At 35.4% G+C, this 15518-nt stretch overlaps 1 protein-coding gene across 2 annotated transcripts in view; it reads left to right on the forward strand.

The window, feature by feature from the left end:
- Positions 1-287: 287 nt before the first annotated feature.
- Positions 288-15518, forward strand: part of LOC145688368 (tubulin alpha-1 chain-like) — an 86226-nt gene continuing 70995 nt past the window's right edge. For both annotated transcript variants that reach the window (XM_081762535.1, XM_081762543.1), the window contains exons 1-2: positions 288-427; positions 1351-1472. In XM_081762535.1, coding sequence (XP_081618661.1) covers positions 1461-1472 — 12 coding nt within the window. In that variant the 5' untranslated portion in view covers positions 288-427; positions 1351-1460. The remainder of the gene's footprint in view (positions 428-1350; positions 1473-15518) is intronic.

The following is a 15518-nucleotide window of genomic DNA, read 5'->3' on the forward strand; positions in this document are numbered from 1 at the left end:
TGGAATATCTTACAAAGGAAATAATAAAATGAAATACGTATGCATATATCTTATAAAAATCTAACATTGGATTGAAAATAAATAAAAAGTAGATTTTATACTCAATAATAAGAATACAAAATTTACAAGGAAGAATAAGAAATATCTTTTCTCATTAATAAACTACGAAGAAAATATATATGAATCTAAATAAAACTATATAGCATAAAATCAAGGACAAAATATTATGGATGTAGACAAGGTGGACTACGTGTGCGCCTGAAAAAGTACCTCCAATAGAAGTGAAGAAGATTTTGATGGTATTCTGTATACCTTGGTCGAACATGACGACCTGACTTTCTGTCAGGTTTATTTTGTTAATTTCTTAAATATTTAGTATCATCATGACTAAATTATAGTTGCACAGTTAAAAAAATCAATAAAACCAGTAAGTATAGTGACATACCGTACACTTCTTCTGGAAAAAAGGAAATAGATTAAATGGAAGCAAAAACAACGTATTGAAGAATTGAAAAATCATATTGAATTGCTATATTTTTTGTAGGAAATTAAACTACTTTCGTACAAAACTTATTACTCTTGAAACTAATAAAATGTTAACTAATAAAATTTTATATATATATTTGCAAGTGTTTTGAACGTCATCTAACATTTTGTGGAGATTGAAATATATTTCTCCATTCTGATTCAAAATAATAATAATTTAAGAGATTCTTTCGGTCATTACATGGATCCGAAATATTAACTGTTACATGTTACAAATAACAGAAAATGGGTAAATTTTACAATACGTGCTTCAGCTGCGCATTGATAAAGAGGACTGCCTTAAAAGGGTATAGTACAGTAGATAAGGGTCAGGTTAGCTTAGGATTTGCAACGTATGAACACAGTTTGTTAAAGTTATTCGCGTGTAATTTCTTGAGACTGCATAAAGATACTAGCTGGAGCAGGCAATGTAAAGTTCATCCAGAAAACTTAATTTGCGAACTCAGAAATCCATGATTTGCTTTATGTTCGGGGTTGCAACTCCACACTTATTAGACGAAAGTACAAGTCAGGCCCTTGACGTTCATCTATAGATCTCCTAAACGAAAATGCAAAGAACGGATGCGACACGATTTTATTTATCTATTTGCGACCAATATAATAGCTGTACAGTATCGTTAAGAATAAACTGATTACCTACTTCTCATTTAAAGACAATTTATTTACAATCATACGAAGGAAATTTTGCTTTCAAAAATTTTAATTCGCGAAGGGAAGAATACGAGGTTTGAGAAGTGGGTGACACTTTTTTTTCTTTTTTAAAAAAGGTAACTAGATTATAGATTATATATTTTCTTTCTTCAGTTCCAGCACTCCCCAATCATGGCAGCAGAAGTTGGCGATTAATAATGTCGCTCTACAAAAAGTACCTTCTTTCCATTTCAACACATCGAATGCAGTTTTGGCGCTAAAATATGTCCAGAAAGGTAAATGAAAACAATTCAATCAGGTATAATCGGTAATTGTCTTAGGTCTAGTCTTTTGAATAATAGTTATTACCAGTGGCGGCGGTTGGACGTTAAAAGTGAGGGGGCAAGACATGATCTGAATATTTGTATATAAATGTTAGTTTTCCTGGTTGTTTCTAACATTTTGTTTGACGAAAGGTTGTATAACTAATAGGATACTATATTTTCAGTTAAAATACCGTATATCGTATATAATAGTTTATTAAGTAAATTGAGAAGAACAACGCAAGTAGATACTAGCCCTTTGTACTCTTAAACAACGAAAGTGTAAGAAGAGATTTGATTCCTTGCTCATGAACATCTTAAAATTCTGTCTGGAAAATTGTGTGATCAGATTATTTTTATAAATTTGCAAAACAAATAAATAGAAAGGATAATATTAATCATAGTAATGAATAATGATGCTTGTTTTGCAAAAGTTATATTGAAACTGAGGATTAATGAAAAACTTAATATTTAATTCCACACATGCTATTAAATGTATGTTATTACTCTTAGAAAATGAAAGGCAGTAAATACTACAAGCATATGCTACGACATTTAAAGAAATATTTGCTTTTGCAACTTCTTGAAATATGTTCGTTGCCATTAGGTGCAGTTTTCACTTTCTTGGAACACATCAAAACATAACAATACTTAGAATCAATCCACACTTCAGTTATACAAAATAAACTTAAAACCTAGAATTATGTTCAATTTACTAACTTTTATTGTATATACACTCGTACATCCTTAAACACAACACTTCACTCGTATATTACACTACAAAACAATGGAAAAGGTAGAAGTTGTTTCTTATCACGCTCTTTTTAATCGATATTCCTTACTTTAGAAAGAAGAAAAGACATTTTAGGAACTGTCAAGTTTTGTGCAATTAAAGAATAACTTGTGAAATAGGCCCTACTTTTTTGCATAATGTTCTTTCGATTAGCTTCAAAGCGGCTCACTAACATATCGAGCCCTTGTAAGAAGAAATGAAAGTATGCTGAAATTGTGCTCCAATAGGTTATTTTTTGGGGTTATTTTCTGTGGCGATTAAAACGCAATTACTGTAGCTTTCTTTACTCCACGGGAAGACAACCAATACGTATTCACGCAACAACAAATATTATAATATATAATTATATATATAATATATTATATATATATATTATAATTATTATATTATATTATATATATATTATTATATATATTATAATATATATATAATATATATATAATATATATATATTATTATATATATATTATATTATATATATATTATATTATAATATATAATTATAACATATAATTATATGGCAGCATTTTTTCCTATTAATCAGTAACACATACAAAATCGTTACATTTCCAAATGAAACTATATACATTAATTGGTTACTTCAAAAAAGTGCGGGGGCAACTGCCCCCCTTTGCCCCCCCCTAATCGCCGCCCATGGTTATTACAAGTAGCAAATTAATATTAACAGTAGTTGTTTATTGTACTGAATGATCCCTTTACCTAAAGATTAGACACTAGTTCTCCAAACAGAAATGAACCATGATATATTGTTTGATATTGTAATATTGCTGGTCATAATTGCTAAGAAATTATTATTTGTAGCTACTAGTTATTCTTAAATTGAACAATGAAAGTGTGATATATATATATTTTCAAGGTATTGCTTATTGACCAGAAACTTATCGTCTTTGTATTTGTAGGATTAATGTATGAACGATCATCAATAACTTTAACATATTGTCAATGTTCTTCATTTTTTTTAAAAAAAAGGCAACAAAATATGACACTTCATCATTTGCATCTCGGTCACAGGTGTACAGCGGGCCACATAATTCTTGAGGTACAAAGCCCGTGAGTTAGGCAACCCAACTGCGCCTTCTCCGAGATTAATTACGCCTGGTAGTAGCTAGCAGAGCACCGTGAAGTTGCTCCACATGTTAAAAGCACAAATCGTAAAGAGTGCTTTTGTGCAGAAGTGGAGCGAAACGTTGGCTGACGAAATGACAAAACGGAGCCTTTGGACACTTGTATCCATAGTTCTTCTTGTTTGTATGACACACACGTAAACCTATACATAGCCACTTGAAAAAATATACGGATGTCAGAGGAGCTGATGAGAAGATAACAGTCGGGAGACTTAGTTAATCTTCTAATTAACTCAAATAAGAATTATATAAACAAGTTTACTTAGTTCAAATAACTATACATATCCGCGTATCAAATAATATACGGATAGATTATGGTGTATATGTGGTAGGTTATTTTTTAACCAACTCAAACCTTTGCACTGAGTTTTGAAACTATTAACAGTAGTCCTACCTGCAAATCAATTAAAAGTATGGATGGATCAAAAGTATGAAAATTTTGGGGTCTAACACGGCGTGAGCTCCTAGGTTCCGGCGCCACTGATAAATATGTAATGTTACTTCGAAAGAACTTGTCTGATTTTATTATTCGTTAAATTACTTTTGAAAATGCTAAATATTGGTATGCAGTAATTTATTTGTAAATATTAAAAAATGCAAAATTCGATAACACTTAAACGAGTTGGAGAATTTACCCGTACTAACAAGTAAGGGACCATATGGTTGTCGCGCAAATCAGATACAGACATACGCCATCTGATTCAGCATGAAAAGATATGGAGAACACAGAAATTTAAGGTGCTAAGAGCCATAGGGAGCGGAGCGAGGAAAGAGGAAACATTGAATGTCGGCAAATTTGGAGAAAGTCAGGAATGACTGGAAAAGTTAATTTCGTGCAAACAGGGAAAGAAAGTCAACCAAAAGAACGAAACTAAACATAACAAGGGCATCAAGGACAAAGAAAGATCATAATCAGGGTTGTCAACCGGACCACAGTGTTACCAGCGCTGCGTAAGATTGATATGGAAGGTATAGCACAGTATAGCAATTCATGCACAAGGAAAAAAATATTAGTAACACAAAAGACAATTGAAAAAACTCTGTACACGTGCGTAAAAAGGTTTAACGATAGTCGTGAGTGAATAATGTACATGAGGGGGGCCAAATATAGACATGAAAGATCCTTAATACAGATCAGTCGAGATTTCCTAAAGAGTTGCATTCAGGCAGAACCCTTGCCATTAAAGGAAGCAACCCAATCTTTGGTGCCGTAGGTTCAGTTACCGCAACGACGCATTCCTATATGATTATGCCGGTGATTGGGATGGACGGTACATTGCTTCCACACATGTATGTTCTTGTTTCGGAAGAACACAGTGGTAACTTTCCAGTGCGCATGGTCGCTAAATTCACCAATGTGAAAGCATATGCAAGCAGATCAGCGAATATGTCCAAACGGGATTTGAAAATCTTCCTGGAAGAAGTTTTGTGGCCCGATCTTCAGAGTAAGGATCGTGTTTTGCTTTTGGTTGATTCCTGGACTCCAAACAAGGATGACACTCTTTACAACATGACAGTTCCTGACGGTGTTCAGTTCTACAAAAAGCTGATTCCTCCGAAATGTACAGGCCTTATACAACCTGCTGATGTGTTCTTCTTTCGTCCATTCAAAAACATGGTGAAGTTCATCACAGATACGTTAGTGTTCTCCAGTATTAATGTGTGGCAACGTAAGAACTTTCTCCGCCTTCAGTCATTTGTTCATTACCAGTTTTCCTCTAGGCGATTCCAAAAGATGATACGCTTTGCGTTTTTCAAATGTGGCTACTCCAATGAACATCCTGGACAGTTTGAAACACCTTCTGCATATTGCTTTGAAAAAGGACTCACAGAGGAACACTGCAGAGACGCGTGTGACCAGCTTGCTTTCATCCGCTGTGCTCACTGCGAGAAATGTTTGTGTGTTGACCACGCATTCATTCGTGATCTTCACGTCAATTGCAATTAAACTACAAATAATGCGTACTGTTCTCTATTTTCCTCCATTTGTATTCACAAGGGTGTAATATTCACTCATGACTACCTTAAACCTTTTTACGCACGTGTACGTGTTTTTTCAATTGTCTTTTGTGTTACTAACATTTTTCGTTGTGCATAAATTGCTATACTGTGCTATATCTTTCATATCAATGTTATGCAGCGCTGGCAACACTGCGGTCCGGATGGCAACCCTGATTATGATCTTTCTTGGTCCCTGATGCTCTTGTTATGTTTAGTTTCTTTCTTTTGGTTGACTTTATTTCCCTGTTTGCGCGAAATTAACTTTTCCCGTCATTCCTGACTTTCTCCAAATTTGCCGACATTCAATGTTTCCTCTTTCCTCGCTCTGCTCCCTATGGCCCTTAGCACCTTAAATTTCTGTGTTCTCCATATCTTTTCATGCTCAATCAGATGGCGTATGTCTTCATCTGATTTGCGCGACAACCATATGGTCCCTTACTTGTAAGCGTATTTCTCCTCAGGTTGCAAATATAACTGAGGGTTCGTGATTTGTTTAATATTTGTGCAAATTTACACATTGAGACACAAGGACAAAAGGGAAGAATATAGTGTCAATAAACGACAATTTAAAAATGCATGAAATTAACGGTTAATATCAAATATATAACCATTTGCAGAATTAACTCTATAACTCGTTTTCTCCATTCATTTTCCTTCCTTTATTTTCAGGATTACATCATCACTGAATTTCTGCACTGGAGATTATCTTTCATTTAACAGCATCCTACTGGAGCTCAGTCTTGTAAATGAAACATTTTAAAAAGGGTAAACGGCGAAGGCGAGAATCGAAGACGGGTTGCTGGATTACGAAACTACATCGCTAACCACTCACCTAACACGATACTTCTTCCGGCTCGCCTAAATAAAGAGCCTGTTCTGTTCGATCAAAACAATAGCTTGTTATAGTCAGATTGATTGGCAAAACACAAGAATATGTAATTGAGGACTCGGAGGGCATTGTATTCACTAAATTATCAATATTACAGATTTTTTAAAAACTAAATGCAAAACTCCTTTATTTTGAATCAAATACGGCGTGTGTATTATACTCGCAAACAAACTAAAGGCAAACCAATTGCTGCGTAATAATCGTGGTTAAGTGGTCAAGGCGCTCGACCAGTAATCTGAAGGTAGTAGCATCAAATCGCATAAACGAGCGACCAGTGCTTTTTTTACTTTAGAATTTTTGGAGGCGATTGATAGGCGATGACGCACGTTTTTTTTATCTTCTGATATTTGAATACTCGGATGTTTCAATACTTAACTATTAAATCTTCAGGAATGATAATACTACTACTAATAATAATAAACTAATAATAATTATTATTATCTCATAGAAGATTAAAAGTTAGGAGCTTATTATGGCTCAGGGCATAACATTACAACCAGAAATGTAACATTTGGCAAGAATATTTCGATTTTGGTTAGGATTGATCAAGAGAAGAGGAATTTCTCATCTCGTTTCTGAAACAAAACAAACAAAATTGAGACAAGAGTTAACATTTTACATTCAAGATTGGAAAAAGCTAACTCAAATTATCGTCTCGCTTTGGAGATGGAAATCGAGACGAGACGAATAGTATTGTAAACATTTCTCGTTTTATCTCGATTCTCGAAATAGTGTATGTCCATTCTTTAAGTAAAAATTGCTTTTTAGACTGAATCTTATACGCTATTTTGTTACTTTGTATTTCGGAGCTCATTGAATTTATTATGGTCTCTGCTGTTTCTTTTGTAGCAAAGTTTTTATAATTATTTCTGCATATCCTAAAAGTTAGTTTATTATATGCCTTACTGTTCAGTGATATTAAGTTATTTTTATTACAGTTATCTTCCTCAAAACGTACAATAGAATGCTTTCTACTTGAAACTTTAGTCTAACGCTTTGGTTTAAAATTTTGGTAGTTGCAGAGGTGTATCCTGGAGGTTCAGACACCCTCCCGAAATGCCGATTTATCTGTAAGTTTTGCCTAATTTTAGGGCAACTTTAAAAATTTTAATACCATTATTATTATTATTATTATTATTATTATTATTATTATTATTATTATTATTATTATTATTATTATTATTATTATTATTATTATTACTGAAAATTTAAGACCTCAATATTACGTCCTATTGCAATGTAAATAAGCATACTGAAGTTGATAGGAAAAGAAAAAGAAAGGATAAGAGATACTTTCAAGGGATTAGTAAATGAAATCTTTGAGTTTTAAGTCCCACGTTTATGACTGATAGGCTAAAAGAAACGGTCGAGGGATTAGTGTCCGAAAGGAAACGAGAGGGGAGAAAGAAGGTGTCAGCTAATGGACAATATTAATATCGAAACTTCGGATGCCTAAACAGAAATTAAGTAGGAGTTGTCTTCACTACGATACATAGTAACACGCTTTCTTTGGATAAAATACTTTGGATTATGTATGTAACAAAATATATATACGAATATAAGAAAGAATAGTTCCTATTTACAAAGTTTGGTTGAACGGATATATGAAACGTGTTGGAAATGGCGAACGAAAATATTATTGTTTCTAGCAGTAGGGGTAATAGTGGAAGACGTTCGGAATAATTGCTCGGAAACAATATCGTTTCAGACACATTTATGACTCATACTAGGCCCTAAGCATGACCCTTAGGGGTCATATTCATAAATTGTTTGCTGAACACGTTACATTTTCACACAATACGAATCAAGGTTGTAGAGAGACATGTGACCTCATTTTCCTAGTATTTACCCTGTGAAGAAAGCCTTGTAAGATCAAAAGAAATTCACTATTTTTCATTTTATTACACATCAGAAGTATGGATATTCTAATTGATAAAAACAACTTACTGCAGCCAGAATCGAACCCGCGACCCCTGAATTACGAAACGAATGCTCACGCCACTACGCTAAGATTTAGTTAAGTAAGAGTCAAAAAACACTCGTTTATGAAGCAAATTGCATACGTTTACGATAACAACGAAACATACTGATTTCTGTCATGACAAAGACTATAGTCGAGAGACTTCAAATTAAAATTAAAAAACAAAAATAGACATATAGTCTCAGACCACTTTCTTTTCTGATTCACTGAAAGTATCTCCGTAACTTGTCTTTATTATACTTAGGAATACTCGTTTTACAGTTATTTCCAGTAACCTTGAACGACAGGGACACGAACACAGATACATCGAGGATATACAATTTCAAAGGATCTCCCACCAGTAATTGAACTAGGGGCGTCATTTAGGGTGGACAAGATGGGGCAATTACCCCCCCAAGAGTTTGAGGAATATACAGGGTGGTTCAGTAATGTTGGACAGCCCTGAATAAATCGGAAACCAGAAGAGATATTAGCAAGAGTGTGGTGGATCCAGATACTTGTGGAAGGGGGACGTCTTTTGAGGTACCACACAATGTTACCAGGTCAACAGTGTTGCCAGCTCAGTACAAAGTTGTATTTTTTTAAATGGAACATATAGAAGTTTATGCCATCAAAAGAATTAGTACAGAATGTGAATACCAACAAGCGAAACCGCACCTGTCAGTGTTGCCAAATAAGGAAGTTATAAAGCTTCAAAGAACAAGAAATTAAAGTGTCCGTAGGGCAAAACTAGCAAAAAGGCAAGAAAAATAATACTACGGAATGAAAAGAAGTAACCGAAAGAGTAAACCAAAGAACGCACAGCACCCAGTGAGTAACAGGGTTGCCACAGCAAAGGGGGAAAAAATTGAAAATTTTGCAGTTGCTATAGGAGGAAAAGTGCCCATATGACATAATGCTGGAAACACCATAGAAAGTCTATGTAAGATTCAGGAATCCTAATAGCGTTTATTCGAAAGCAATATCTCTAACCGTTTCCGAGATACGCCAAAGCTGTGCGGAGTTTGCAACACTGCATAATAATTCCCTCGCCCTCCAAACTACAGGAACGAGTAATGAAAATGATACGCCCAACAAAATGTAAGAACTACACGGGTCTAATCGTCAAATCAATTATGCAGTGTTGCAAACCGCGCACACCTTTGGTGTATCTCGAAAACGGTTAGAGATATCGCTTTCGAACAAACGCGATTAGGATTCCTGACTCTTACATATACTTTCTATGGTGTTTCCAGCATTATGTCATATGGGCACTTTTCCTCCTATAGCAACTGCAAAATTTTCAATTTTTTCCCCCTTTGCTTTGGCAACCCTGTTACTCACTGGATGCTGTGCGTTCTTTGGTTTACTCTTTCTGTTACTCCTTTTCATTCTGTAGTATTATTTTTCTTGCCTTTTTGCTAGTTTTGCCCTACGGACACTTTAATTTCTTGTTCTTTGAAGCTTTATAACTTCCTTATTTGGCAACACTGACAGGTGCGGTTTCGCTTGTTGGTATTCACATTCTGTACTAATTCTTTTGATGGCATAAACTTCTATATGTTCCATTTAAAAAAATACAACTTTGTACTGAGCTGGCAACACTGTTGACCTGGTAACATTGTGTGGTACCTCAAAAGACGTCCCCCTTCCACAAGTATCTGGATCCACCACACTCTTGCTAATATCTCTTCTGGTTTCCGATTTATTCAGGGCTGTCCAACATTACTGAAAAACCCTGTATATACAGGGTGGTTCAGTAATGTTGGACAGCCCTGAATAAATCGGAAACCAGAAGAGGTATTAGCAAGAGTGTGGTGGACAGTGTTGCCACAGTCCTAGCTCTAAAGTGGGCTGAAAAATAGTACCAAATTGAAACAAAAAGGGCTGAATTTTATACCAGTGTAATACACGGCTCTATAACACGAAACTGAAAGAGGTAATGTTCTAGAACAACCCCCCCTCTCCCAAGAGCACAAATCAACGTGTCGATATAGATCTATAAAACGCAGAAATGTTCGGATATCTTTATATTCGTCAATATGGCGTCACTTATAAACAACTTAGCCCTCTAAGCCAGCAATTATGTCAATGTATTTTTCGTGCTATTATCTTTTCTTGTAGACTCTTTGCAATGACATAAATTATAGACTTACTTGGGCACACGCTGATCTTCTTGAGAATATTCAACATTTGATTCGACGTGTTTGTGTGGTTCTATTTCTTTTTAAGGTTTGAAGATAATATTTCTACCACACTGCTTCATTCTCGTCTCCTTCATGCGTGGCGCGCATGCGCCCACCTAGCGTCATTTGTATCCCAGTATAGTTCGAATTATGAATTTTCCACACAGAGTTCCTAACTGTTAAGCGGTGCAACGCCACAGGATGCAAGTTCAACAGTATTTTTTAAGAGTCCAACACACAGTATATAAGTAACGTGGGATGCAGGAAAAATCTTACTGACACTTTAGAAAATGAGACAAGTATTTGTTAAATGGTGCTGAATTGGGTAGAATTGTACCAACTTTTTCCCAAAAGGGGCTGAAAATGCCAGCGTGGTACCAACGGGCCGATGAATGACAAAAAGGGCTGAATTTGGTAGAATTGTACCAAGTGTGGCAACACTGGTGGTGGATCCAGATACTTGTGGAAGGGGGACGTCTTTTGAGGTACCACACAATGTTACCAGGTCAACAGTGTTGCCAGCTCAGTACAAAGTTGTATTTTTTTAAATGGAACATATAGAAGTTTATGCCATCAAAAGAATTAGTACAGAATGTGAATACCAACAAGCGAAACCGCACCTGTCAGTGTTGCCAAATAAGGAAGTTATAAAGCTTCAAAGATCAAGAAATTAAAGTGTCCGTAGAGCAAAACTAGCAAAAAGGCAAGAAAAATAATACTACGGAATGAAAAGGAGTAACCGAAAGAGTAAACCAAAGAACGCACAGCATCCAGTGAGTAACAGGGTTGCCACAGTAAAGGGGGAAAAAATTGAAAATTTTGCAGTTGCTATAGGAGGAAAAGTGCCCATATGACATAATGCTGGAAACACCATAGAAAGTCTATGTAAGATTCAGGAATCCTAATAGCGTTTGTTCGAAAGCGATATCTCTAACCGTTTTCGAGATACACCAAAGATGTGCGTGGTTTGCAACACTGCATAATTGATTTGACGATTAGACCCGTGTAGTTCTTACATTTTGTTGGGCGTATCATTTTCATTATTCGTTCCTGTAGTTTGGAGGGCGAGGGAATTATTATGCAGTGTTGCAAACTCCGCACACCTTTGGTGTATCTCGGAAACGGTTAGAGAGATTGATTTCGAACAAACGCTATTAGGATTCCTGAATTTTACATAGACTTTCTATGGTGTTTCCAGCATTATGTCATATGGGCACTTTTCCTCCTATAGCAACTGCAAAATTTTCATTTTTTCCCCCTTTGCTGTGGCAACCCTGTTACTCACTGGGTGCTGTGCGTTCTTTGGTTTACTCTTTCGGTTACTCCTTTTCATTCCGTAGTATTATTTTTCTTGCCTTTTTGCTAGTTTTGCTCTACGGACACTTTAATTTCTTGATCTTTGAAGCTTTATAACTTCCTTATTTGGCAACACTGACAGGTGCGGTTTCGCTTGTTGGTATTCACATTCTGTACTAATTCTTTTGATGGCATAAACTTCTATATGTTTCATTTAAAAAAATACAACTTTGTACTGAGCTGGCAACACTGTTGACCTGGTAACATTGTGTGGTACCTCAAAAGACGTCCCCCTTCCACAAGTATCTGGATCCATCACACTCTTGCTAATATCTCTTCTGGTTTCCGATTTATTCAGGGCTGTCCAACATTACTGAACCACCCTGTATATACTTTAATAGATTGTCTACTAATATACTAGTACAGAACGTGAAAATCTCGTCGGTGGTGCTCTTGCTCCCCTCAACCGAAGTCTGAAATGACGCCCCTGAATTGAGCACGGGACCGCGAGCACTCAACTATCTGAGACAGTGATGACGTGGGTCAATGAAAACTTGACCCACCATGACCCTCGACCAACCGTGACCCAATCTGAGCCACTACCCACTATTGCCCACTCTGACCTATCACCCACCCACCCGTTTCGACCCACCACCAACCAACACACATCGTTATCAACTCTGACACATGAGACAGCCTCTTCTGTACTGACTAAAGAGTTTATACTTGTAATAATAAAACCAGGTTGTGAAATTGTAACTAATCGGAGCTTGAATTTTTATGGTGACTTGCTGAAGCACTAGTCTGCTACAATAACGGTGGCTCTGACCTTTAAGATATAAAATGGTAAAGTGTTTTTCATTGGCCAAAACAGTTGTACTAGAGGTTTCGGCCACGAAGACCGACAGGAGTGGGTGGTTCATTTCTGCTATATTTATGGTAGGTGGCGAGAAACAGATAACTTCAACTAGTCAGAACCGCGTATTTATCTTCTATTGCTATGGTCGAGCGCCCTTTAAAAATATGCTTCTGAACACTGGTGAATTTGTCTACGTTTTGCTTTCAATGCCTCTATTACACTTAGTTTTTCATTTGCTTCTCTTTACTTACCCGAGGCGAGTATCTCTAAGTGAAAAAAAACCTTCAGGCATTTTTGGACATTGATATTTGTAATTGCAAAAATAGCAATAGGACTTATACTACTACTTGGCTTTCAAGACACACAGCCTGTAAGTTTTTAGAGGAGCTAACTATTGGAAACAATCCATTTTTGAATCACTATACTATATATATATATATATATATATATATATATATATATAAAACTATTGTACAAAAATGGATGTAACTATATGTGCCTGATCATGACGGCCAAATTGGAAAGTCAAATGAAATGACTTTTGGTATATAGTTGGACCATAATCCAAACTGAGATGTTATCGTATTACTTTCATTATAATAATATCTTAGGGGGGGATCCGAATTTTTGCGAAAAAAATGAGTATCTCACAAGCCGTTAAACTTACGGAGCTGAAATTCAGCATATTAACTCTTTATTGAAAATAAACCCAACGTCTCATAGCATTTCTTAAAATTCCTCTTTATGAGGGGGTGGCACTTTCTATATATGCAAAATTGGTAGTGGGTTGTTTTGTAATAACAATAGAAAACGATCATTTTAGTTGAGAAACAAATTAACAAGCAAATTGAGAAACAGAAACCATACGCTTTCTACTATAATTGCTGAAGCTTATGTTTATTATATGGAGCGCTTAGGGCACAGGACAATCAAGCAATAAGGTTTTGAGAAAAATAGACATAAAATTTGTAATGTACGCTTAATTACACGGAAACTTTAAGTTTAGACTGTACGTTGGTCTACTTACCTTGATTTGGGACTTTCAAATTTCATGCGTTTTTCCACTGAAAAGTATTGATAATTCAACAAGAAAATAATTATACCATGATATTTTAATTGAAATTCATCTAAATTTGGCCCATGACAAACACTTTATCATTTTATATCATAAAGATCAGAGCCACCGTTGTTGTAACAGACTGGTGCTTCAGCGAGTGACCATAAAAATTCAAGCTCCGATTAGTTACAATTTCACAACCTGGTTTTATTATTACAAGTATAAACCCTTTAGCCAGTAAAGAAGAGGCTGTGTCTCATGTGTCAGAGTTGATAACGACGTGTGTTAGTTGGTGGTGGGTGGTAGGTCCGAGTGGGTCATGGTAGGTTGTGGGTCAGAGTGGGTTGGTGCAGGATCATGATGGGTCAAGTTTTCATCGATCCACGCCATCATTGTCTCAGATAGTTGAGTGCTCGCGGTCCCGTGTTCAATCCCAGGTGCAGATCCTTTGAAATTGTATATGTCCTCGATGTATCAGTGTTCGTGTCCCTGTCGTTCATGGTTATTGGAAATAACTGTAAAACGAGTATTCTTAAGCATAATAAAGACAAGTTACGGAGATACTTTCGGTGAATCAGAAAAGAAAGTGGTCTGAGTCACTATATGTCTATTTTTGTTTTTTAATTTAAATTTGAAGTTTCTCGATTATAGTATTTTATCATGACATAAATCAGTGTTTCGTCGTTATCGTAAACGTGTGCAATTTGCTTCATAAACGAGTGCAATTTGCTGCATATCTTCTATGAAATAATAATAATTATTATTAATGTATTATTATTATTACTACTATTATTATTTCTGAAGATTTGATAGTTCAAATATTCAAACATTCGAGTATTCTAATATCAGAAGAAAATAAAACGTGTGTCATCGCCGATCAATCGCCACCAAACATTCTAAGGTTAGAAAAAAAGTACTGATCGCTTGTGGATCCGATTCGACTAACTTCAGATTACTAGTCGAGCGCCTTGACCACTTAACCACGATTATTATGCAGCAATTGATTTGTATTTAGTTTGTTTACGAGTATAATACACACGCCGTATTTGATTCAAAATAAAGGAGTTTTGCATTTTGTTTTTAAAAAACCTGTAATATTGATAATTTAGTGAATACAGTGCCCTCCGAGTCCTCAATTACATATTCTTGTGTTTTGCCAATCAATCTGACTATAACAAGCTATTGTTTTGATCGAACAGAACAGGCTCTTTATTTAGGCGAGCCGGAAGAAGTATCGTGTTAGGTGAGTGGTTAGCGATGTAGTTTCGTAATCCAGCAACCCGTCTTCGATTCTCGCCTTCGCCGTTTACCGTTTTTAAAATGTTTCATTTACAAGACTGAGCTCCAGTTGGATGCTGCTAAATGAAAGATAACACTGTTCAACAAATTTTGATCGAAAGTATGTAAATTCTTTGAAATTGCGTTTTTTACATTCATTTAAGCATAATATGAAAGGAAATGATAATAGAAGAATTTTCTTAGCTCAGGTTGTAAAAAAAAAAAAAAAAAAAAAAAACGCCCTTGTACAACAGTAGCTGTATATATACACAAATGTATTAATATTTATAGAACATTTAAGCAAAATCCTTGTAAAAACCCACATTTCACTTTTTTTTTTATCTATTTCACTGTGATGTGATAAGCTGGGGAGTTAAGAAGTACCCTAACCTATAGCTTTCTATACCCTTGTAATTTCTTTTTCAAAATTGGGCAAATACCAGTTTCACAGCGACAGAAAATAAAGTAATCGTGGTCAAGTTAAACATTAACAATTCCGTAATAAAAATCAGTAATAACATCAAAACATAAAAAATATGTACAAATACCTTTTTG

The sequence above is a fragment of the Thermobia domestica genome, chromosome 1, assembly GCF_964235325.1.
Source record: "Thermobia domestica chromosome 1, izTheDome1.hap1.1, whole genome shotgun sequence".
Taxonomy (NCBI): Eukaryota; Metazoa; Arthropoda; class Insecta; order Zygentoma; family Lepismatidae; genus Thermobia; species Thermobia domestica.